The 25635-nt window shown below is 33.4% G+C and overlaps 3 protein-coding genes across 3 annotated transcripts; 2 read left to right on the top strand and 1 right to left on the bottom strand.

Moving 5' to 3' along the window:
- Nucleotides 1–7350: 7350 nt before the first annotated feature.
- Nucleotides 7351–8379, top strand: LOC125579282. Its single transcript, XM_048743270.1, has one exon. The coding sequence runs from the start codon at nucleotides 7351–7353 to the stop codon at nucleotides 8377–8379; it is 1029 nt and encodes a 342-aa protein (XP_048599227.1).
- Nucleotides 8380–13174: 4795 nt separating this feature from the next.
- On the bottom strand, nucleotides 13175–18533 carry LOC106425866 (putative F-box protein At1g67390). Its single transcript, XM_048743518.1, has 4 exons — nucleotides 16280–18533; nucleotides 15188–15814; nucleotides 14880–15053; nucleotides 13175–14759 (listed from the first exon to the last, which is right to left on the bottom strand). Exons 1-4 carry the CDS (start codon nucleotides 16589–16591, stop codon nucleotides 14457–14459), a joined length of 1416 nt encoding a protein of 471 aa, XP_048599475.1. The 5' UTR covers nucleotides 16592–18533; the 3' UTR covers nucleotides 13175–14456.
- Nucleotides 18534–22454: 3921 nt separating this feature from the next.
- Nucleotides 22455–24235, top strand: LOC106425872 (ran-binding protein 1 homolog a-like). The gene is made up of 4 exons (XM_048743517.1): nucleotides 22455–22793; nucleotides 22880–23031; nucleotides 23105–23230; nucleotides 23616–24235. The coding sequence occupies exons 1-4, from the start codon at nucleotides 22462–22464 to the stop codon at nucleotides 23843–23845; spliced, it is 840 nt and encodes a 279-aa protein (XP_048599474.1). The 5' UTR covers nucleotides 22455–22461; the 3' UTR covers nucleotides 23846–24235.
- Nucleotides 24236–25635: the final 1400 nt, after the last annotated feature.

The raw sequence follows: 25635 nt of genomic DNA, 5'->3' as shown, positions 1-25635 counted from the left end.
ACTTTTCGTAAAAACGGTTATGCTGATTTTTACGGACTTTCAGACATTGATTCCGTCGTGACCGATTTTGACCCCAACATGCGGCATCCAAAAGACTTGTAATCTTATTCCTGGCTCGACGTTGCTTCGTAATGGCATGAAAAAAATTTGTATTCTTCTGCCTTAAGAGCATCAGTTAATTCTTTCAGGGCCTCTGCTATTTCTTCGGTCGTGGCCTGGTCATCAGAGTAAAGGCTATCAACCTTAGCTTTAAGATCTTCGACCATTTTTGCAGAGTTTATATCCCTTTCTCTTTTCCACTGAGATAATGCTTTTCTACAGCTGGATATATGATCCATTATGCTTGCATCCGGGGAAAGATCAGAGGAGTTCCAGCCGTCTAAGATTACTTGTCTTATTTCTTCACTTTCTAACCAACGCTTATCAAACTTGAAAGTTTTCCTCTTTCTGGTCGGTTTAGATAGTATATCCGCAAGGACCGGACGATGATCTGATCCCCACATTCTCAAGTACTGGACTTTGGAGTGTGGAAACTGTTCATGCCAGTCTTCATTGCCAAGAGCACGATCAAGGCGACACCGAACAGTGCCATTAGTGCGCTTTCCAGCCCATGATAGCTTGTTCCCAGTGCATGGGAATTCTAGCATTCCACAATCTGATATCATTTGATTAAAAGAAAGAAATGAAGAATCAGATCGTATCCTCCCCCCTTCCTTCTCATGATGTCCTGTGATTTCATTAAAGTCCCCTATCATAAACCAAAGTCCATCTTTAGTTGTTGAGAAACGCGTAAGACGTTTCCAAACTTCATCTCTTCTCTCTAGTACAGGGTCTCCATAAACAAATGTCATATAGACTTTTATTCCATTAATGACCGCTTTTACATCAATCATTCGATTATTAGAAAACAAAACATCAACTTGAAATTCATCCATAAAAAATAAAACTAAACCACCACTTTGGCCAAGAGGCTCAACGGTGAACAATTTATTAAATCCTAGATCAGCATGAATGTCTTGCAACAGCAGCTTCCTATTTTTAGTCTCAGAAAGAAACAAAAATCCTGGGCGATGCTTCTGACACATCTCCTTAAGGCGTCGAACTGTGAGGTCGTTTCCTATCCCTCGACAGTTCCAACTGAGCGTCTTCATTGATGATGGTGGGGTGGATGTTTGGCCTCCACCGTACCCTTCTTTTGATTCACTTTCGATCTCCTCACCGCCGCTCCTTGCTGGTGTCCACTCTGTCCTCTCGCACCACTACCATGTCCTGATGTTGTTTGTGCATTTATCCTTGGTGAAGCCCTACGGCTTACAGCTTGTGACGATGAGAACAAGGAACGCGTAGCACTTCTCGTTATAGCTTTCGCATAGTCATCTCCAGCTCCATCATCTCTGGAATTCTCCTTCGCTTTAATCATAAGGATTGAAGTACCATGTTCTGAGGCAAACACCGGCTGCGATATGTCCTGCTCAAGGGGCTCTTGATTTTCTGTCTGGTTTAGTTCCTCTCCGAGGAGATCATCTTCCTCCATTATCATTAATTCATTACCCAGCGGACTGTCTTGCATATCCGCATCACCTTTACGATCCTCCTCATCTTGGTCTTGTTCACTTAATGCATCAATCTTTAGAGCATCATATGGTGGAATAAGATCATCCACTGTCCCAACATCCACTGTCGACTTGCCACTTCCTGACCCACGGTAAGTGACATTCGTGTCATCTCGTTTATACTGCGACCTGTCTGGTTCGACCACACTCTTTCCTCTGTCTCCGATTGCTGTCCTTGGATTCATAGATGTACGATCAGTATCCCTATCCATACTCCTCCTAACTGGTTCAACAATTCTCAGGGGCCTCTGTTTCTCCTTCCATTCCTTATCCCTAAGAGGGAATCGCTTTTCTTGTCCTTTATTCCGTACTGACGAGTACGGATTGTAGCGAGATTCTCTTGAGCTGTCGATACGATTTACACGGTTTGAGTGAGTTGATCTTTGGACTCTCGACGTGGAACTTGACCCATCATTTAGAGATCTATAAGAAGACTCCTCTTTACCACGTTCTGCATTCACACGAGATGCCTCATCCTGTCTTGGTTGACGGACTCTATCAAACACGTTCTCACGAGGAGCCGTTTGGTTTAGAACATGCTTTTGTAAGCAGTCTTGAATTTCATGTGACATAAGACCACACGTTGAGCAATGTTTGAACAGCTTTTCATAGAAAAGTTTGATCATTATATCCTCCTTATTCTTTGTCTGCAGCTTCCGTGAAAACTTCAGAGGCTTGGTTGAGTCCACTGAGACCTTGATCTTCCCCTCCACCGTGTCTGAAGTCTCCAACTTGCCCAGCCTATCGCCAATAGCTTCCAGATTCTGTTTCGTGCACAGGTGCAGAGGGATTCCTTGCAGTTGAATCCAAAATGGGATCATTGATGGGTAGTTATCGTCAATCACCGGCTCCCAACGTACGAGCACAAACATACAATAATTGTGGTGAAAAGGGCCTTGGTTGAGAACAGAAGTAAGATCCTCCTCATTATCAAAGTTGAAAAGGAACCGACCATTGCCTAGATCACACGCAGAGATCTTGTCTGACATACCCCACTGTTCTGGCATCGCGACAATGAGACGTTCGACGTTCTGCTTCTTGGGATTTAAGATCTTGCCTATAAGAGACAAGCTATACTCTTTGATAAGATTCTCATCAGCCTGATCCGGAAGTAGTATAGGTTCATCGTCGTCATCCTGATACAGAGGACCTTTTCCTTTGCTTGACGCCATTGGTATCGTATGGATACAGCGTGTAAAATCTCAGTGAAACAAACGACGAAGATCGATTTGTAAACAAAGAGGGTGAACAGAGGTGGATTGCTTGGAAAGGAAATCGCTTGCGTGGAACACACCGAATGCTTGGAATGAGCCGGGCACAACCATACGATAATGATCGATCTGGAGTGAGAGACTAATCAATCACCAAGGGTGAATCGATCAGAAAAGGATCTTCGTTTCCTTAGTCGTCGTCGGCGTCGCCATTAGAGCTAGGGCTTCTTCCATTGCTATTTTGGGTTATTGATTTGAAAATAGATGTGCAACTAAGATAATATCCCGCGTATATTGCACATCTCGATATATTTAAAATTTAGAGTAATTGGATAGTATAAGTTTTATTATATCAATACTATTAAAAGGGAAGGAGTCTTCAAAAAATCTATTTATTAAAGTTGTTTGGACCCTTTCATTTAACTCATTATTTTTTGGTCTTACCTTAAACTTAGACTAACAATATATTACTATATATTTCTCTAACAATAATTTATTCAATTCCTTTATTTATTCAAATATCACTCGTAAATCTTAATCATTACTATTACTATATTTATCATTTTGACTTTTGACTTTTAATCATAAAAGCATTGAAACTAATGTTTTATATTATCACTTTTATCATATAATATATGATTTAAAGCAAGAGAAGTTACACGACATATATGTGTACATTCTAACTTCCTCTTTCCTTTATAATATCGTAATCATATCATATATAAACTTTCCTACTAAAATCTTATATTATATTCAACTGTCTATAGTTTGATAGATATTTTCATATTTAAAAATGAGTTTTCTAAAAATATTTCATCAACCATGTTTTTGTACAATAACATTAAAAATCTATATCAAAAGGTTGTTAGACCCGATATGGACGTAATGGGTCCACATCTGTTCGGGTATTTAGGATTCTAAGAAAATTTGAAATATCTAAAAAATCTGAAAAATATCTGAAACACAAAAAGTATTTGAAACTCCAAACAAATATCCAAAAAAATTCAAATACCTAAGAATTCAAAATTTTATTCAAAATCTATCACTCAACTGAAACTAGCCAAAATTTTATCCAAATACCCAATTTTTTTTTTAAATTTGAAAATTTACCTGAAATCAAAAACTATAATCGTAAACCAAAAACCTAAAAAAAATATCCATAATGCTGGAAACATATTCGAAATATCCAAATATACCTAATAAACACAACATATTTATGATCGGGTCTAGGATAGGACCCGTACTCAAACAAAGACCTGCGGGTCCAAAACAAATCCCCAATAGGTTATCTTCTCTGGACCTGAACTAAACCTATATGTCCGGGTCGGTTCGGTTTTTTTTTTTATCCGAATATAATTCTCATGCCTAAAAGAAGTTTACGTAAAAGTGTATATATAAAATATCAAATAAACTAATTCATAGATTATATAACTGTTAAAAATTATAGTTTCGATATAATAAGACTTTGTATTATAATATAATTCAAAAAACCCGCGCTTTCCAAGCGCGGGTCAAAATCTAGTATACGCTTTAATTGTTATCCATGTAGTTCGCTGTTTATTTTTAATATTATTGATAATAAAACTAAATAAAATGATTTGGGGTTTAGGAGTTTGTGTTACATCTAATAAGGCAAACTTACAAAATATATTAACATGAATCTGTTCATATATGTTACGTTTTCATAATTCTGAATAGGAAAAATGTTTAGTATTAAGCATCATCCTTATATAATTGTATGAATATCAAAACTTCCAATTGTTGTAATGCGATTGTTTATGGAGCCCGATGATCAAAGTCTCAATATGTATACATATGTTTTTTTTTTAATTATAATACATGTTTAGTCATGGGTCATATAATTTTACAACACGAAGACATTTAATGTAAAACAAATGAAATTTTTTTATAAAGAAAAGAAACTTAATTTATGTTCGTGAACTGGAAAGAAAACTATAAACTAAATATAGTTGTTTAAATAGATTTAGTTTGGAATAAATAGATTTCATGGAAAATAGGAAAAATATAAAAGTATAGATTAAAAATATTTTAGTGGCAGAAAATGGTAAATACTTTAAAACTTGAAGGGGATCTCAAAAAAGTCCATTTGGTTTTAATAGTATTGATACATCGGCGTATTCTTGAAATTGTATAAATCTTAACATTCATATAAAAACATCACTAAGAATCATGAAAGATGAGCCTTTTTTCAAAAAAAAAAAAAAAGAATCATGAAAGATGGTTCGGGAAACAAAAGCATTTATATAATACGTGAAAGATGAGAAAACTTTTCTACGTGACATACATTAAAACATAACTATACTTAGATAAACTATCTCCCACCACCCCTAAATTCATTCGACTCACGCCACACACCATTACACCCACCATGGCTTCTTGTCCGTAACCATCAGTTTCAAATCATTAAGGCAATATCCAAACACATAAAAATGAAAGATCTGTCTTTCTTCTTCCTCAAGAAACACTTTCTCGCCTCGAGAATGCGAGGACGAGGTCCACGTTGCGGCTTTGCGAGCTCTTGTGGTGGCGACGGCTCGACTTCTACACTAAATCAACATCAAACAAATAATAAGTATTGACATTTTTATATTGTATATTACTTTTGTAATGTACTATTTCCATTTTTTAAATTGTGTACTTACTTATTATTTTTTTTCATATATTATATATTTACATATTTAAATGTATATTTACTTATATTTAATTTTTACATTTTAAGATAGATGTTTAATGTAATATTTCTATTTTCTTGAATTGTATATTTACTTATTATTATTATTTTCGTATATTATATATTTACTAATTTAAATATATATTTACTTATATTTTGTATATTATATTTAAATATATATTTACTTATATTTCGTATATTATATATGTATATATTTAAATGGTAATAATTTGATTTACTGTAATAAGGTAATAATAGTAATGATGCCACATGGCTTCTTTTCGAATAATAATTTTATGATGATATGGACAATGTGTTTTTTACCTTTGTAGTTGAGCTATATTGATAATTTACTTATGGTTGTTTTTATTTGGTTAATCTTATTTTTCTTTTTCTGTATGTTTATTAATTTTTTAATTCTTTCAATGCTTAATTACGATTTAAGTATTCTTGAAAAAGCTTGCAATGTAACAGATAAATTGTTTAGGGGTGCTTTAAGAGTTATGGATAAATCATTTTGGTTGTTTACTGGATATACCTTTTCATCAAGGAGGAGAATGTCCAGAGTAGGTTTGTGTGTTGTGCTTGTAAAAAAAAAGAAGTGAAAGTGAAGACTGATTCACTCAAAGTAATGCATCTCATGGAAGAACCCAACCAAAAAATCACTTACACACATTCATGCGACAAATATTGAATTAAACAAATTCTTATTGCTTGCATTTTCATAATTTGCAAGTTTCCAAATTGGCAATATATTTTACTTGCAAATTTTATTATTGTTTTATATTGGACCTCAATATAATCCTACTCGAAAATTAGAGAAATACATGATCACTCTTACTCACAAATATTTTCCTACAACTCATTGTCCATCTTTTGATACCACATATTCTTCCGAATACAACAATAGATGGGTTGATCATCACAAAGAAATCAGATCTTTTGGATTTCTAGAGACTCCTGTATTACAATGCGATGAAACCTACTGATCATGTATATCTTAAACACTCATTTTCTCTTTGGAAGGCTAAGAAGAGATGCTCTTGTATGTCGGGTCTGTTGATGTGCAATGTTTCTTCTATGAATTCTCCATATTCTGTTGTTCTGTTATTGTCCGCACAGCCTATAGAAGGAAAACCAGTTCTTTTGGCATCATAATATAGATATAAATATGACACATAAGAGAAAATAAAAGGACTTCTATCTTCTACAGAAACACGGTTTAATGTAGCTGGATCATTTGCAGAGTTGATCAATATACATAGGTGACAAAAGTACCTCAGAAATTGACTCTGATTAGCTGAGAACATAACATTAAAATACAAAAATAAAAAAGTTTCTATCATAATACCAACAAAAGATAGAAAGGAAGTTTCCATGGGTTTTCAAGTTCTAGTAGACGCATCTAATTAACGTCATTCACGAACTATCTTTTCACTGGTGGCTGCTGCTCTGATATTGAAACTGTAAACCCATTTTATACACAATTACTGTGAATCAGTTTTATCTTGTATTTGATGAAGAATTCATGGATTGTGAGCCTCTTGTTGGATAAGCTTGAAATAGCTTGAGAAGCAAGTTTCCTAAAACTATTGAGTTATAGTTATCTAGAGAGAATAGGAAATATTTAAGTGATGTTTATCCTAATGAGATTAGGACAATTAAAGTGTTATATAAGGAGATGCAAGTATGTTGCATAACTTAAGAGTTGTGATTGAGAACTTAAGGTTTTGAGTGAGTTTCCTTAAGAATATTAATAAGAGAGTTAGTCTTATTGATTGGGTTTACATAAGAGTGATTGTGAGACCTTTAAACTAGATTTGGTATCAGAGCCATGGGTGACATCGTTGTGGCAACAGGGAAACCTAAAGAAGGAGGAACTTCGATACAATGTCCTATGCTTAGCACATCAAACTATACTGTGTGGGCTGTAAGGATGAGGATGGCACTGAAAGTACACAAAGCTTGGGAGGTTATAGAGACAGAGACTCCTGATACTGAGAAGAATAACTTAGCAATGGCTCTGTTGTTTCAATCAATACCGGAGAGCCTCGTACTGCAGGTAGCCGAACTTGAAACAGCAAAGCAAGTGTGGGAAGCTATTAAAACTAGGCATGTAGGAGCAGAACGTGTGAGGGAAGCTAGACTGCAAACATTAATATCTGAATTTGATCGGCTACGTATGAAAGAAACAGAGAGCATTGATGACTTTGGAGGAAGGCTATCAGAATTGGCATCTAAATCAGCTGCTTTAGGAACAACAATTGAAGAAGCCAAGATCGTTAAGAAGTTTCTATCAAGTCTACCTCGCACAAAGTATATACAAATTGTTGCCTCCCTAGAGCAAGTACTTGATCTCAATAAAACAAGCTTTGAAGACATCTTTGGACGCTTAAAAGCTTATGAAGAACGTATTCGTGAAGAGAATTCAGAAGAAGATGATAAAGGAAAACTGTTGTATACAAATAATGAAGGACAAACAAGCCAAGCAGTTAAACCCCAAGGTGAAAACTCTTCATGGGGAAATCGAGAGTATAACGATTCTTATAGAGGAAGAGGTCGAGGAGGACGCTCTTACAGAGGCAGAGGCCGTGGTCGTTATAATGGAGGAAGAAGTTATAATGGAGGAAACTACAATGGAGGAAGAGAAGGAGTTAGAGACGCGTCCCACATAACTTGTTACAGGTGTGATAAGGTTGGACACTTCGTCGCACAGTGTCCGGAGCTCTTGCTGAAGCTACAAGAGACTCAAGAAGGAGACAACACAGAAACACAAGCAGCCGACGAGCTCATGATGCACAAGATCGTGTTTTTAAACGAGAAGAAAGTGTTGCCTGAGAAATACGAGAGCAAAGATAAATGAGTAAACGTTTGGTATCTTGATAATGGAGCCTCAAACCATATGACTGGAGATGTGAGATACTTCTTAAAGCTCGATAACACGATCTCCGGGAAGGTACGCTTTGGAGATGACTCTAGAATAGACATCAAAGGCAAAGGCACAATCTCCTTTACTGATATGAATGGAGATGCAAGACAGATGACTGATGTTTATTTTATACCGGATTTAAGAAGTAACATCATAAGTTTGGGGCAAGCAACAGAAGCTGGCTGTGACATAAGGCTTCGAGGAGAATTACTAACAATGCATGATCAGTCTGGAAAGCTACTAGTCACTGCCAAGAGGTCTAGAAATAGACTATACAAAGTGCATATGGGTCTCAAAAGCGGAGCGTGTCTCTACTTGAGTGCAGAAAGTGAAACAAATAGATGGCATGAGAGATTGGGGCATATAAACTCAGAGACTATACGGAACATGATGTTGAAAGAGCTTGCACTAGGCTTACCAAAGGGTTTTATTGCGAAGAAAGTATGCGGATCTTGTCTACTTGGGAAGCACGCAAGGCAAACTTTCCCAAAGGCCACTTCATACCGAGCAACAAAGGTGTTAGAGCTACTTCACGGAGATCTTTGCGGCCCTATAACACCAATGACACACGGTGGAAATAGATATATATTTGTGGTCATCGACGATCACACAAGGTATATGTGGTCGATACTATTAAAACAGAAGAGTGACGCCTTTTGCAAGTTTAAAAGACTAAGAAGTCTAGTTGAAAGTGAAACAGGTGAGAAGATTCAAACTTTCAGAACTGATAGAGGGGGAGAGTTTGTGAATCATGAGTTTAATATTTACTGTGATGGTGCGGGGATAAGACGACATCTTACTGCACCCTACACACCTCAACAGAACGGTGTGGTCGAGCGAAGAAATCGAACCTTAATGGAGATGGCTAGGAGTTTACTCAGACACATGTCAATGCCTAACTATCTTTGGGGAGAAGCAATCAGGCATGCTACATATCTGATTAACCGTGTAGCTACAAGAGTGTTGTATGGTCAAACACCATATGAGATGTTGCGAAGTAAGAAACCAAATATAAGTCATCTAAAAGTTTTTGGATGTATAGGATACGCGAAGATAGAGGGAGCACAGCTAAAGAAACTTGATGATAGGTCTCTTATGCTTGTTCATCTCGGTACGGAGCCCGGATCAAAGGCATATCGCCTATATAATCCAAATACAAGAAGAGTCATTGTTAGCCGAGACGTTGTATTTGACGAGGAAAAGAGCTGGAACTGGAGTAAGGAAGATAAACAAGAAACCGAAAGTTTTGTAATCTCAGGAGGAAGGTTTGAAACGAGTAATGAAGAAAATAACGAAGACAAAACGTTATCAAAGGCTATAGAGAACGTTAAAGAAACAGAGGAGGCTCCTGATCCGACAGAATCTGTTCAAAAACAGAGCACTAGCGAAACCGAAGATCAGCCACAATACCTTAGGAGGTCAGAAAGACAGACTCATCAACCAAAATATCTCGAAGACTATGTTCTACTAGCAGAGGAACTTGCGGAAGACGTCTTGTTATATTTAAACAATGAGCCAAGAAACTTTGAGGAAGCTAAAAACTCTAAGGAATGGACAAGAGCTTGTGAAGATGAAATAGAGTCTATCGAGAAAAACAGAACTTGGGAGCTTGTAGAGCTTACGTTTGGTGCAAAGGCTATAGGATTGAAGTGGGTTTTTAAGATCAAACGCAATGCCGACGGAAGTATCAACAAGTTCAAAGCGAGATTGGTTGCGAAGGGTTACGTACAACAATATGGAGTCGATTTTGAGGAAGTCTTCGCACCAGTTGCAAGACTTGAGACCATAAGGCTACTGATTAGTTTGGCGGCGACCAACGGATGGGAAATCCATCATCTCGATGTCAAAACTGCCTTTCTGCACGGAGAGCTAAAAGAGATCGTCTATGTAAGCCAACCAGAGGGTTTTGAGAAGAAAGGATATGAGAAGAAGGTATACAGACTCAACAAAGCATTGTATGGATTGAGACAAGCACCGAGAGCTTGGAACAACAAACTTAACCAAATACTCATGGAGCTTGGGTTTAGTAAGTGTACTAAAGAGCCATCAGTCTATCGCAAGACTGTAAAAGGTGATCTACTTGTAGTGGCTGTCTATGTGGACGACTTGTTCGTAACTGGAACAAGCAAGAAGCTTATAAACGACTTCAAGAAAGGCATGGCGAGTAAGTTTGACATGAGCGACCTTGGGAGATTAACATACTACCTAGGAATGGAAGTGGTCCAAGATGATCAAGGGATTACGCTTGATCAGAGTCAGTATGCTAAGAAAATACTTGAGAATGCAGGGATGGATAAGTGTAACTCAGTTCAAACTCCCATGGAGCTTGGTCTGTGCTTATCAAAGGCGGAAGAAGAACGAGAGATTGATGCGACAGACTACAGAAGAAATATTGGTTGCTTAAGGTACTTACTCCACACAAGGCCTGATTTAGCATTCTGCGTGGGAGTGTTAAGCCGCTACATGCATAGCCCAAGGGAATCACACGGGGTTGCACTGAAGCAATGCTTGCGCTATTTGCAAGGAAGCACAAAGTTCGGTCTGTTCTTCGAAAGATCATCACAGAAAATATCAAAGGTAATTGGGTATAGCGACAGCAGTTATAATGTTGATCCAGATGATGGACGAAGCACGACTGGACACATCTTCTACTTAGGAAAGAGTCCTATAACATGGTGTTCGCAGAAGCAAGATATGGTCGCTCTGTCAAGCTGTGAGGCCGAGTTCATGGCCGGCACAGAGGCTGCGAGACAGGCAATCTGGCTGCGTGATCTATTGAGTGAAGTCACCGGCCAAGCTAGAGAGAAGATCACCATCAGAATTGACAATCAATCGGCAATAGCCTTGACAAGAAATCCAGTTTTCCATGGAAGAAGTAAACACATACACTCTAGGTATCACTTTATAAGAGAATGTGTTGAGAGGGAGCTTATAGAAGTGGAGCATGTACCGGGTAACGAACAGAAGGCGGATATTCTCACCAAGGCATTGGGACGTATCAAGTTCAAAGAAATGAGGGACTTCATTGGAATGCAAGAGTTGCCACAAGAAGGTTTCAAGCTTAAGAGGGAGAATGTTGGATAAGCTTGAAATAGCTTGAGAAGCAAGTTTCCTAAAACTATTGAGTTATAGTTATCTAGAGAGAATAGGAAATATTTAAGTGATGTTTATCCTAATGAGATCAGGACAATTAAAGTGTTATATAAGGAGATGCAAGTATGTTGCATAACTTAAGAGTTGTGATTGAGAATTTAAGGTTTTGAGTGAGTTTCCTTAAGAATATTAATAAGAGAGTTAGTCTTATTGATTGGGTTTACATAAGAGTGATCGTGAGACCTTTAAACTAGACCTCTTACCTTTTGACCAAAGCAGCGATGTTTCCTCTTCAACAGAATCTTCATCAGTGTAGCTTCTCTCTGACTCAAACGTTGCGGGACAGTGAGTCCACCTTTTTCTTCCTTTGATTTCTCTATGCTACAACAGCTATTTTTGGTTCGGATCTGGTTTGGTTCGGACTTCGGATATTGATTTTAATATCCAGTAAACACCTGAGAATAGTCTGATACTTATTGTTCGGGTATACTATTTCGGTTCGGGTAATAATTACTCGAAATAACAAAAAAAAATTGGATTATTTTGGATAAAGTATCAGATACTTTTGGGTACTACAGATTTTTTTGATGATTTGTATTTTTGGATACTTTCGGATATAAAACTATATATTCGGTTCGGTTCCAGTTCGGTTCCAGTTCGGTTCGGTTCCAGTTCAGTTCGGTTATTTCGGATATAGAAATGTAGAAACTGGTCAAGTATTAAAGTGTTTCGGTCGGGCTTCCATTAGTTCGGTTCGGATTTTCGGTTCCGTTTTTTTGCTCAGGCCTTACTGGCATTGAATGTGTTTTGAAAACTATCATCCACTTCGTTACTTGGGTTCAGACGGAAAGAGGGAATCTTACGGAAGCTTAATATTACGGTTTATGCTTGATGACGATATTATATTCTCTCGTTGCTGGAGTTCTTTAGACTCTTGTTTGATAGTTGTAAGATTGATGTCAATGGAATAATGGTTTTTTTTTGGTCAAAGGAATAATGGGTTTTATAGGGACTTGTTTGATGTAAAACTATACATTTTTCTTCTTTTGTTTAATGTAGTATTGCCCTTTTTTCTAATTTTCTATTTACATTTTAAGATAGATGTTTAATGCTTAATGATTTTTTCATTTTTTATATTATGTATTTACTTATTAATATTATTTTCGTATATTACATATTTATTTAAATCTATATTTTACATTTTAAGATAGATGTTTAATGTTTAATGTACTTTTTCTATTTTTAATTATGTATTTACATTTTAAGATAGATGTTTAATGCTTAATGTAATTTTTCCTTTTTTTATATTATGTATTTAATTATTAATACTAATTTTGTATATTATATATTTAGTTAGTATCTATATTTTACATTTTAAGATATATTTTCCATTTTTTCATTTTTTATTTACATTTTAAGATAGATGTTTAATGTACTTTTTCCATTTTTTATATTATGTATTTACTTATTAATATTATTTTCGTATATTATGTATTTACTTAATATCTATATTTTACATTTTAAGATTCTAATAAAATGCCAAATGTACTTTTAAAGTGTATTTACATTTTAAGATAGATGTTTAATGCTTAATGTATTTTTTCCATTTTTTATATTATGTATTTATTTATTCGTATATTATTGTATATATTATTTTCGTATGATTTTATTTTTATATGACAATATTGAAATGTAAATGTATATTTTCGGAATAATAATTATCAGTAATATTAAAATGTAAAATATACATTATATCAATATTTTTGATGATATGATTTAATGCCACGTGGCTTCTTTTCGAAGAGAGATTATACGCTGACGTAGACGCTCTCTGGAGCCTCGATTAGTCTCTAGTCCCTTTTATTAGTATAGAATTACATGTGTATCCACCGAAGCTACTCTCATTACTTCTTGTTATCAATATTGTAGCAAGGAAATGTTGTCTTTTAATGCAAGCCTTAGTTTTTTTTGTTTGTTTGTTAGTTTGGACGAAACTATCATTTATCGTGGTGAGATGAAATCATGAAAGTGAGTGTTCTGAGACCAGGATTTATAGATTCTGCTCCAAATTCTGTTGTCTCTTCTTGATAACTCATGGCTATACACTACTTGAGACCAGACTTTGTAGATTCTGCTCCAAATATTTGCATTTTGTTTTGTTTAACACGTAAATTTATTGCACAAAAAAAAATATTACGAGGGAAACTTAAGCCATCATTTTAGTTTTATATCTCTTCGTCTATCATGCAATTGCATGATCAGATGGTAAACCGATATGATTGAGCTACCAAAAAGTTTTAAATGTAAAACACATTGTGAGAATTGTTGTGGCTTCATAAGCAGATGGAGAAGAGAGACTTATGTTTTGTGCTTTAGAAGGGGAGATACGTTGATTCATCATTCATGTTAGGGTTTCTAAGGTCTAAATATGAAAAATAGAAACTAACTATATATACACAGAAATGGTAAGTAATTGCCAACAATCCGGTTACTGGAGGAACATACTACAAGTATTTCACCTACGTTTTTAAAATGCCATATTTGTAATGTTGTAACCCTAAACTGCTTCTAACAAATAAAAATTTGACGCAGTGGCCAAATTAAGTTTAGAGAAAGCTTACATAATTTTTTTAATGTTATGTTGATTTTTGTCAGCACTCAGCAGTATAATATAATTGAAAATACTTTATCCCTTTTGAAAACACGTTAATTGTTCTGAAAAAGTATTGATCATGATAATAACTTAATGGAACAACTCACAATATTCAGATTAATACAAGACAAATCCCAAATATTAAAACATAAAATCACCAAACATATTACTTGAATGTTTAACCCATGTAATTTATCCTTACTCAAATAAAGGGAAAGTATAGATTTTTTCATGTGACCCAATAACTAGATTGAATCAAATTCAATCAAATGTATTTAATATTAAGGTTCTTGTTACCTTTTGGAAGTTTCATCAATTTCGCCACTACAGTATCTATCGCCAACGTTTTGTTTGCAGGAAGCGAAGACGTATCGATCGTCAAACTTTCCATCATCTTCCCTTGTATCACAAAACTTGCAGCCAAAGCAAATTGATCCTCATCCGAACCATTGAAGTTATACAAAAACACACTTTTCACACGGAAATCAATATCGAAAAAGTAATTTCCCCACTTATTTTGTATTCCGTCAATAGAAGATTCACCTTCTTTCTTGTCAATATCGTTATCCTACATATACAAGAACAAACACACATATAAACATGTATCATGTTTTATAAGAAAATCTGATAAACGGGAGAAAAATGATCAACTTTATCTAATAAGAACTGATTCATAAGATGAATGTACCTTAAAGAAGATCTGGAGAATTTGCAAGTCTCTAGCCCATGCTTCTAAAACTTGCTTTAGCATGTAAACTTCTTTTGGATTCATCATATCCACATTCACCGCCAAAGTTGCAAACACAACCATGAAGTAATTTTCTATGTTCATCACGAATTCATGCCCAATGTTTTCATTCCCCTTCAATTCAAATTAGCAAATTAAGCATGTTAAACAATATTCTAATTAATCCTCCATTATATATATATATATATATATATATATATATATATATATGTGTGTGTGTGTGTAAGTGTAATTGTGTGTGCTCGTACCTGAGTGTCGCATGAGATATTGTAGACTATGTGAGGCAAACTTTGACATACCTTCCACAATCTTTGACTAAACTGAAGTAATCTTGGGGCGTCAAGAACGATATTAACCCCCCTACTAAGTTTAACATTGTGAATAGAGAGTATGTCCAGAAGAGCTGCAGACACTTCAACGTTATCAATTTCAGTGCAAGTCAAATGCACAAACTTTAAGTTGTTGTTATGAATCTTCAGACAGCCAGTTCGGCTGTTTTGGAAGATTTCTAGTACCAGCATCTTGAGGGAGGGGCACGATGCAATGACTGTGTTGAGCACATCACCTTCAACTTTGAATTTAAAAAGTTTAAGAATAATGAGGTTATTGCAATTGTTAAAGGCATGTGCAGACTCAAATTGGTATCGAGACAGAAGGAGTGATGTGAGCATTGGATGTGAAAATATGTTTGGGGGTAAGTGGAGCACACGAGCTCTCCCAGGACGATTAACACGAAATCTCTTAAGTTCGAGACATTTACTGTGTTTCACGTGGATCAATGATCGGATCCAAGTTTCCAGCGTACCATCTTGAGTTTGGGGTGTCATATGCAGGATTTTGCAGTGCTCCAGATTGCCACTGTGATTGTTTATAACCTTGAGGAAAGAGAAAGAACATTAGCGATTAAAAAATAGCTACACACATAGACAATATAATTTGTATATAAATCCAATTCATTAATATCATATAACCTTGGGACTTTAAAGAAAACAATTGAGACAATTTCTAGAGGTTTATATATTTGATTAATCTAGCTGATAAATATTTTTTTGTATATCTAGAGTTGATCAATTGTTAAACCAGTGGATCGAAAGATACAACATATCATACAACCATATATGTTGACATAATTTTTTATCGTCGTTTCTCATTACATTTAGTCAATATATAATGATGATCTATTTCTCGAAAATATTGATGATCTATTTTGATGATCTATTTTTCGAAATATCAATAATTTGTTTTGTAATATATCATTATGTATTATTTTCCCATGAAATATCATGTTATTATTTGTTATCGTGGAAATGAATGAGTAGAAGTATAGAAAATTAACGAACCTTGGTTATCAACTGGGCAATGAAATGGGATTGTTCGGCTAGAGGCAACTCCACCTTGAGAGCATTTTTCATATCGAAGAAGAGATAAGGCATTTGCTTCCAAACACCTTCCCACCGTTTGGACAACAAACTTGTCTGAACCGCTTCCTCTGTTGACAAGCTCTTTATTATTTTGAGCAACATATCGTCCGGAAGTTTGCTGATTCGGTCGACGTTTTTGATATGCATCTGGTTGCCTTCTTTCTCTAACGATGGTGATTTCTTCATGGATGGTCTTGTTGATGAAGTGAAGGGGTTTTGCGGAAGAGACATGAGGGGAAGATATGTTTTAAATTTGACAACTATACGGGAGAAGAAAAGATGTGAGGTTCTCAACAGATGAGGGAAAGACTATGAAAATGAAGAGGTGTGAAAGATAGAGACAAGTGATCTGAGCCGTGGTGTTTTTATACCAAAATTTCAAACCCTAGTTCGATTTTATGAATACAATTTTATTTTTAATTATGGTTTTATTTGACATTTACTACAAATGGAAAACAATTTAATATTTAAAGCATTTTCTGATACATGTACGTGCAAGATGTCATTTGCGCTCTGGTCAAACAAAAAACATGGAAAGTAAACCAAGTTCTTGATTTAATATATATTTCTTTGTTATGCAAAAGGTTATATTGTTTTGACTATTGAAAGTGAGTAGTAGTCAAAGCAGGACATATAATACCAGGAATTTTCTATCCACACAAAATAATTTAAATTAATGGGGAGTTATTGGAATTTAAATCAACTCCATTAGATATTGAAAACATCAGATTTTGTCCATTTCAAATTGATTCATTATTCGTTTGAATCTAGATTTTTAAATCTATATCATTGTATTTATAAATTCATCATAATTCATATACTAGAATTAAATCAAATATTAAATGATTGACAAATCTACCAATGTTTCAAACTTCTACAATAATTGTTCGACCTTGGTTAAAATGAAAATAATTGTTTGAATGAATTATAAAACAATGTCATAATAGAAATGATGGTCAATGTGTTACACGCATGCATGCTATAGTTATTTTTCGAGGGATATTTTGTGACAATGATTTTTGTGATGATGATTAAAACTGATAGATAGTGACTAATAATACTGTTTTTTATTTGAGTAAGAAAAAATTTAAAATCTCATGGTAAAACGTTAGATTTTGATTAGTTTAGTTTACACATAAAACTCGATTCAAACCATTCAAACAGCTTTCAAATCAAATGATTCTAAGAATTTTATCAAACATGAATAACACTAGATTTCAATTTTTGCATTCAAATATTTGATTGAATAACGATGTGGATTTTAATTTTTTTTAATGAAGAGAATGTAAATCTAAAAATTAATAACACTAGACTTAAAATCATTAAGTTGAGATATTTTAAAAGTAATAACAAATAACACTAGATTTGAGTATAGAATTTAAAATCAATCATTGAATAAAAATAGATTATAAAATATATAGAATTAACTTTAAATCCACTATTGAATAACACCACCTAAATATATCAAGAAGAGATAAGCTTTTAACATTCAACTAGATTTTGATCCACGCTTTGAAAACACAAATTTCACTAATATCTTAACAAATATTTTGTTAATTTATAACAATTTTATGTATTTAAAATATTTTTGCATTTAAAACAGTGCTTTTACATTCGATCCGAACCCGCTGTCAAATCGGTTAATCCAGTGACCCGATAACTCGATTTAGATTTTTTATAATATCCATATTTAAAACATCACTTTAACCCGAAACTAACCACTTGAACCGATGGATGACCGAGATGTGATCCAATTTGATCTAAATCATTATAGTTTCATAAATTGTCACATTTTAATTCAAATTTTAATTTTTTTTTTTTTTTTGCAATTTTACAAAATTATGACGTTTCTACAAAATTTTAATAAAGAAAATAATAGATATAAAATAATTAAGAACTATAAATATTTCTTGATCATATTTCTTATATAGCTTAATTAATTTTATTATAATTGTTTTATGTAACATATCTTTTTAATAATTTGGTTTATATTATAATCGGTTTAAATTCGTTGTTAGCAATTTGTGGTAACCATTTTTCTTTAGATAATATATATTTTGAACATTTTCAGATTATTTTTGTTATTATATTTTTTGTACAATGTATAATGTTTATATATATTATGTAATATCAATTATTGAATTATTATGTTACTTGATAAATAATCTAGCCATTATTTAGGAAATATAAATATAATAATCCGTTAATTTAATTGATTTATTATTTATTATAATGTTTTTGTTATATTTAAACATGTAAAGAATATATTCGATTATTTTATTTGTTTTATAAATATTTGAATTTTCAATTATTTAATTTATCTAAATAATTTGAATTGATTTATTATTTATTATAATGTTTTGTAGTATTTAAACATGTAAAGAATATATTCGATTTATTTTTGTTTATTTTATATAGATTTGAATTTTCAATTATTTAATTTATCTAAATAATTTGAAAAAAACGGTTAGAAATTGTTAAAAAGATGAGATCTAATGTTTTATATTGTTTGGACACAAAACTAATTATAGTGTTGTTTGAAAATATAGATAGTAATATAAACAAAAGAGTATATTGTTTGAAACATAAATAATAATAGTATAAAGAGAAGAATATTAGTGATTTAATGTAGCTTTAACTATAAAATTGAAAAATGTATTTAATTTAAAAACTTACAAAATAAAGATTATATCCAACACAATGTTTATGTTTGAATAAGATATATAAGTTTTAACAATGGCTTTTAATTTGAACAAATTAATGGAAATGTAGATTATAATAGTTGAGTTTTTGCTCACTTCTCAGCGCGTCACGTTAGCGTTTTGTGGATCCTGCTTTTAAAAAGTGTGAAAAGTGTCAAGCCCATGATTTGAACCCGGGTTATTGAGATATAAACACCAACATTTATAACACTAAACTAAATGATACTTTGTACATTGATGGCCGAACCTAATATATAATTATGAAGGTCGAAAGTCCTTGCTTCTTCGGCTTCCTCTGAGGGTCGGGCCTACAAGTGTATTATGAGTTTCATTTTTAAATGAGATTCATCACGTTATATGAAAAAGTTCAACTTTGCAACAATTATAGTTTTTCCTTATTGTAAACTGTTGTAGTTGAACATGAGTTTGAGTTCTTTGCATCATTTTCTCAAACAAGTTTGAGTTACAAAGTTGCGCCGTGTGTCTGTTCCTAATCTATTTTTTCACCGGTGAACTCTTCATCATGTCCCCATCTTAAATTGCTTTATCATAAATGTTTATGATTTGTAAGCCATATATATTTATGATTCTCATCATTGATGAACCCAATCTGCATCTCCACAAAATTCATTGATTCCTCTTAGCTTTAACCATCTTCTAGAATTTTTTTCTCTCTGCCTCTCCAGTTCCTCAAACCGGCATCACGGTGTCCGTCACTCAACCTTCGAGTCTCTCCGTCTTAGTCGTAGTAGTCAGAGCATAGCCTCTGGCTTTCTCTGCTTTTGGGATTCCCTGAACTTCAAGAAAGATAGGGAATTTGTGGGAATCACGGTTCTCTTCCTTAGTGTAAAGGTAAGTTAATCTTCGATCTATCACACTTATTTAACATAATTGTTTTAATTGATTTCCTGATTCTTTGTTGAATAATATTATTTTCAGATTCCGTGATTCATGGGTTTACTCCCGTCGGACGTGCTAATCATTACATGCCATCTTTGAAAACAGATTCCATTGTGAAAGTCGATCGTTTTGAAGTTGCTAGATGCTCAAGCATGTACAAGATAACTGATCATCCATTCCTCATTTGTTTCATCTCACTAACCATTATTTATGAAGTCATCACGGGTGCTCCTTAGATCAATCTCCAGTCAAGATTAGACCGTTCGACAATCTCCAAGTGATTGCGAACACAAACCTAGAACTCCCAGGTATATTATCATATTACATATGGGTTTATATTATGTTTTGATATCATAACTGATATTTAAACTCGCAGATGTGGTTGGGCAAATTCGTTCTGTCCAGGACTCTGACCTCACCAAAGAAACAACTCGAGTCATTATTCATCTCCTCTTTGATCCGTATAAGGAACAATCAACACATAATTCCCTTTATATTACTGTATATATTGTGCTAACATCAATAATTAAAAATATTTCCTACCCAAGATTTGTGGTCGTCTATTTATCTCCCTAACTTATCAAAATCTAATTTTACACAAATTTGTATTTTACAGCTTAAAAAAACCACAATAACCTAAACAATCAAAACACCGAAAACTAGAATCCCAAAAAAGACGAATCATTAATGATCACCTCTCTTTTTGTCTAATCTTACAAATAAACTTCAAAAATAAATATACCAAAACCAATCAACTCAACTAAAACTCAACGACACATACATTGAGTCAACTAAAAAAATACAAACTATACAGCCAACTATTTAACAATTTACAAACTTACTTTCACAGATGCTTACGAAGAAGACGAAGACGACAACCAAGATCAGTGAAATTATCTAAACAAAAAGGCAGAGTAAATTAAAAACTCTAATAAATACAACTAACAATGATATTTGTTTATATATTATCCATCAAATAAAAGAAAAACAAACACAACCACACCAGGAGATGCAAGAGAAAATCCTAACAGACACAAAAACGGCAACAACATCTCCACCTGCTCACTCCTCTTGTCTTATGAAAATAGCTTACATGCTAAATGTCAATAGGCCAATGCTATTGTTTTCTTATGAGAAATACATATATTCGTTTAAAACCCACTAAGACCCAAATACTAATTGTCACTCATTTTATAGTTATTTCTATAAGTCTTCATGTATTTGTTCTAAAGGTCCAGTAAAATCAACAAGTTTAAAAATAAAAAAAATATTAACCAACATAATAAGAATTAAAAAAAATATTACTTAATACACATAACTTACACAACTAAACTGGAAAAAAATATTTAGAAATACAATATACTTTCAACAACATTAATATAATTTATGTAACCTCAACAGTACAAGTAACAAATTAAAAAGACAAACAAACAAAAAGTCTGAGTGACACAGTAAGCAACACCACGAACTATATCAATCACATAACTAACAAAGTCTAGTCCTTCATGATTGGAGAACAGTGCATACACAATTCATCATCACAACTCTAACCCTATAACGATAAAAAACAATGATACCAAAACGCAAAATTCACAGCTACAATAACCCTAACAAATATTGAGATGAAACAAGAACTTTATCCACAACTCCGCGCTTGCGTGCAGACAATGCCCTAGTCTTTTTAAATTAGCTAGTCATTTTAATATTTAAATAATTTAAATTCTTGAATGGACGAAGAGTTGTGATAAAATTAATAACTGAAGAGTTTAACATTAAAAATAAGAGAATAATCGTTTCATAATGATTTTTTTTGGGTCAAATATATCTTGGCAAAAAATAAGATTGTGTTTCTATATTTGTATATATATTTTGGAAAGCCTCGAAAACACTTATATGGACCTCATAATGTGTATTCATTAGAAATTGGCCCATTGTTAGCTTCATTTCGACGCGCTACAATTCCAATCATAAGATTATTACAAGTATACATATCTCTCTTTCTAAAATTTTGAAGCCATATATCTAATTATTACAAGTATACATATCTCTCTTTGTAAAATGTAAGAATACTATATCTAATTATTACAAATTATTTCAAAATCAACAAATATAATACAAAATGTTACAAAATCCTCTAATATAAAATGCTAATATATTCTTATCCATATATCGGAATTTTATTTTCTTTTAAAATAATTTTAGGAACAATGATGCCGGAGTGAAAAAAAATTAATGCATCTTCATATTTTAGACGAATACTTTACTTTTCAAGATCATAAAATTTATTTAAATTTTACTAGAACATATACTATCATCAAATTCCGGCGTATAGGAAAATAAGAGAATAATCGTTTTATAATGATTTTTTTTGGACAAATATATCTTGCTAAAAAATAAGATTGTGTGTTCTCCATCGTTTCTCCGAAGCTATTAAGATCGTGTTTCTATATTTGTATATATATTTTAGAAAGCCTCAAAAACGCTAATATGGACCTCATAATGTATTCTTTAAAAATCGGCCCATTGTTAGCTTCATTTGGACGCGCTACAGTTCCAATTATAAGATTGTGTTTTTATGTTTTTGCTTCTAACCTTTTCACTCTCTCTCTCCCCCTTAAGCCGCACCGTAGCCAGCGAGCGAGCGAACCCGCGAGGATATCTCGGCCCGCAGAAACTATGGCGACCAACGAACCCGAGCACGAGACCAGAGACGCGGAAGAGGCCGGAGCCAACGAGGACGAGGACACAGGAGCTCAGATCGCTCCAATCGTTAGGCTTGAGGAGGTTGCCATCACTACCGGTGAGGAAGACGAAGACGCCGTCCTCGATCTGTAAGTGTCGTACTATCAACTTAGATCTGATCGAACTTTTCTAGCGATGGTCTTGATTGAAAGATTTTGGTTTGTGAATCTCTTAGGAAATCGAAGCTGTATCGGTTCGACAAGGAAGCGAATCAGTGGAAGGAGAGAGGAGCTGGTACTGTTAAGCTTTTGAAGCATAAGGATACTGGCAAGATTCGTCTCGTTATGAGGCAATCGAAAACTCTGAGGATCTGTGCTAATCACTTTGGTAAACTTTCGTTTCTTACTGGTTACTTTCTAAATTTAATTTTTACTGAATTTGTCTTTGTTATCTTGTGCAGTTAAACCGGGCATGGCGGTTCAGGAACACGTTGGAAATGAAAAGTCTTGTGTATGGCACGCTCGTGACTTTGCTGATGGGGAACTCAAGGATGAGCTTTTCTGCATCAGATTTGCTTCTATTGAGAGTGAGTATGATTTTGGATTGTGCTCTTGTTACTTTGTTTTCTGGTGAATGTGGCTATTGAGTGGCATACAATATCTTATACTTGTCTCCTCTCCACTTTCGTATTACCACTTGTTTCATTACCGTTTATGCACGTTGGTTTTGGTTTGCCTTGTTTATTCTGAGTACATAATTGCTAGAGTTACGGCCTTAGATTACCATAGGAGAACCTTGAACTTAAGCTTTGTTCAATGGGTACTGTTTCGAAGATCTCAAGGGTTTTGATTATTGTGTTCAGGAGTTAGACTGTCAAAGTGTCAATTGCTTGATTTTTCCATTTCTTACAGTAGTAGTCTCTCATTATTAATTCACTATCTAAAGGGTAATCAAATTCTTTTTGCTTTCAGACTGCAAATTATTTATGCAAAAGTTCAATGAAGTTGCTGAATCTGAAGTAGAGAAAGAGGAGAGCAAAGATGCCTCTGAAACAGCTGGTCTTCTTGAGAAGTTGACCGTGGAAGAGACAAAAACAGAGGAGAAGGTGAAGACTGAAGTGGAAGCTGAGGAAAAGAAAAAAAGCGAACCAGAGAAGGCTGATGAAGAAAAGAAAACCGAAGAGGCTGCTCCCTCAACTTAAGATGCATCAAAGTTTACTCTGCCAAATCCTGGCAAGGTTATATAAGCCTGAAGTGTTTTCATGCATCCATCTCGAGTCTTCCATTGTCTTGGCAGTATCTATCTTCCAAGCGGTCGGGGGATCGCTTGGGGTTGGGTTTTGCTGAGTCGTTTTGGGTCTATTCTTTTGAGTTGAAAGCGTCGGTGGAGTGATATGAGAGATGAGAGATTTTTTTTTAAAGTTGGTTGTCTGAAAGATTACATTGGATTCATTGTCTAAAGTTTCTTGTTATTCGTTTTTTGATGGTCTTATTTTGAGGATTATTGGAGATGGTGTTTATTTCATGGACAAAAAAAAAAACATACACAATTGTATTCATGTGATCTATTTATTAATACTCTTTTCATAATATTTGTTTATACTTTATACAGTATATCTCAACTTAGCCTCTTTTATTTGCAGAAAACACACGAAATGAAGTTAGTGAAAGAATATTTTAGGCAATGCTGAGAAACGGTAGATATTAGGGCGTAGGTAATTTAGGGACGGACATTTTATCCGTTAAATTTGATTCAATTTGTTATTCGGTTTTATTCAGTCCGAAAAATCTGGATATCCGTAAATTATCGGAGCAAAACAAATATTACATTCAATATCAGTTAAAAAGAATCAAATTACAAATACTAAAATTTTAAGTAGCGGATATCCACTCCACTCCGACATAGATATAGTTACATATATGTCAGTCTATGGTTAAACATGAAATTTAAATATAAAATTTTATGTTATTACTGTTTCTAACATAAATTTGATAAATTTGATTGCACACTTTTATGAAAATATTAAATCAAGAAAAAAAAATATACAAAGTTTATCATTTTTCTAGATTTACTTGTGCTTTTTATTATCATTTTCTAGATTTATTTTTGTTTAAAAAAAGCGTATGAGATATCCACAAGTATTCACAAATATCCGTAAATATTTGAAACAAAGAAAATAAAAAAATTAGATATTCGTAACGTACGAAGCAAAACACAAATACCAAGTTTTTTGTGAATATCCGCTTGGCGCCCGGCCTTAGTAGATATATTATATGTAAATATAATTGTTATTTTATATTTTTTATAGAACCTAATTTGGTCACTTTGACTTTAGAAAAACTACTTATTAGAAAACAAAAGTAAAAGGAGACTATTTAAGAAACTAGGTGATTTTCCCGTGCTAATGCACGAATATAAATATTTTTAAATTAAATATACTATAATAATTGATTGCTATTTACTTTTAATTTTAAATTAATTTATAATTTGTATGCATCATTTATATTAATAATATTATATTACTTTAATTATACATATTATTTTATATATGTTATATCTAATCGGTTTTGCTGTTTTTACAGTCAATTTAGTTATCATTTGGGTAAGTTGGATTGCATCTCTCAATTCAACTGTAATATTTTTATTCTAACTATATTAAAAATTTTGAATAATTTTTTTTTCATTTAGGTGGTTGTTGTCTTAGAAATGTAAATATATTTTATAAAGATTATGTATAACTTAAGATAAATTGTGCTCAGAATGAAATAAAAAATAAACTAAATTGTGTGATTCCAAATTAAATAAATTAATAATAGCGATAATATTCTGAAGTCTCATGCATATATATAAATTTTAAAAAAGTATTAAATTGTAACAGTTGGTTAATATTTTATTTTCATTTTTAATATGTTTTGAGTTGTCCTATGATTTATATTTATAAAAAAAATTACTATTCTTATGAAATTATATATTATTATCGTAGTTAAATTT

This window comes from Brassica napus, chromosome A10, assembly GCF_020379485.1.
Source record: "Brassica napus cultivar Da-Ae chromosome A10, Da-Ae, whole genome shotgun sequence".
Classification (NCBI taxonomy): Eukaryota; Viridiplantae; Streptophyta; class Magnoliopsida; order Brassicales; family Brassicaceae; genus Brassica; species Brassica napus.
The sequence above is the reverse complement of the archived record's forward strand: the minus strand, read 5'-3'. Positions and strand labels throughout refer to the sequence as shown.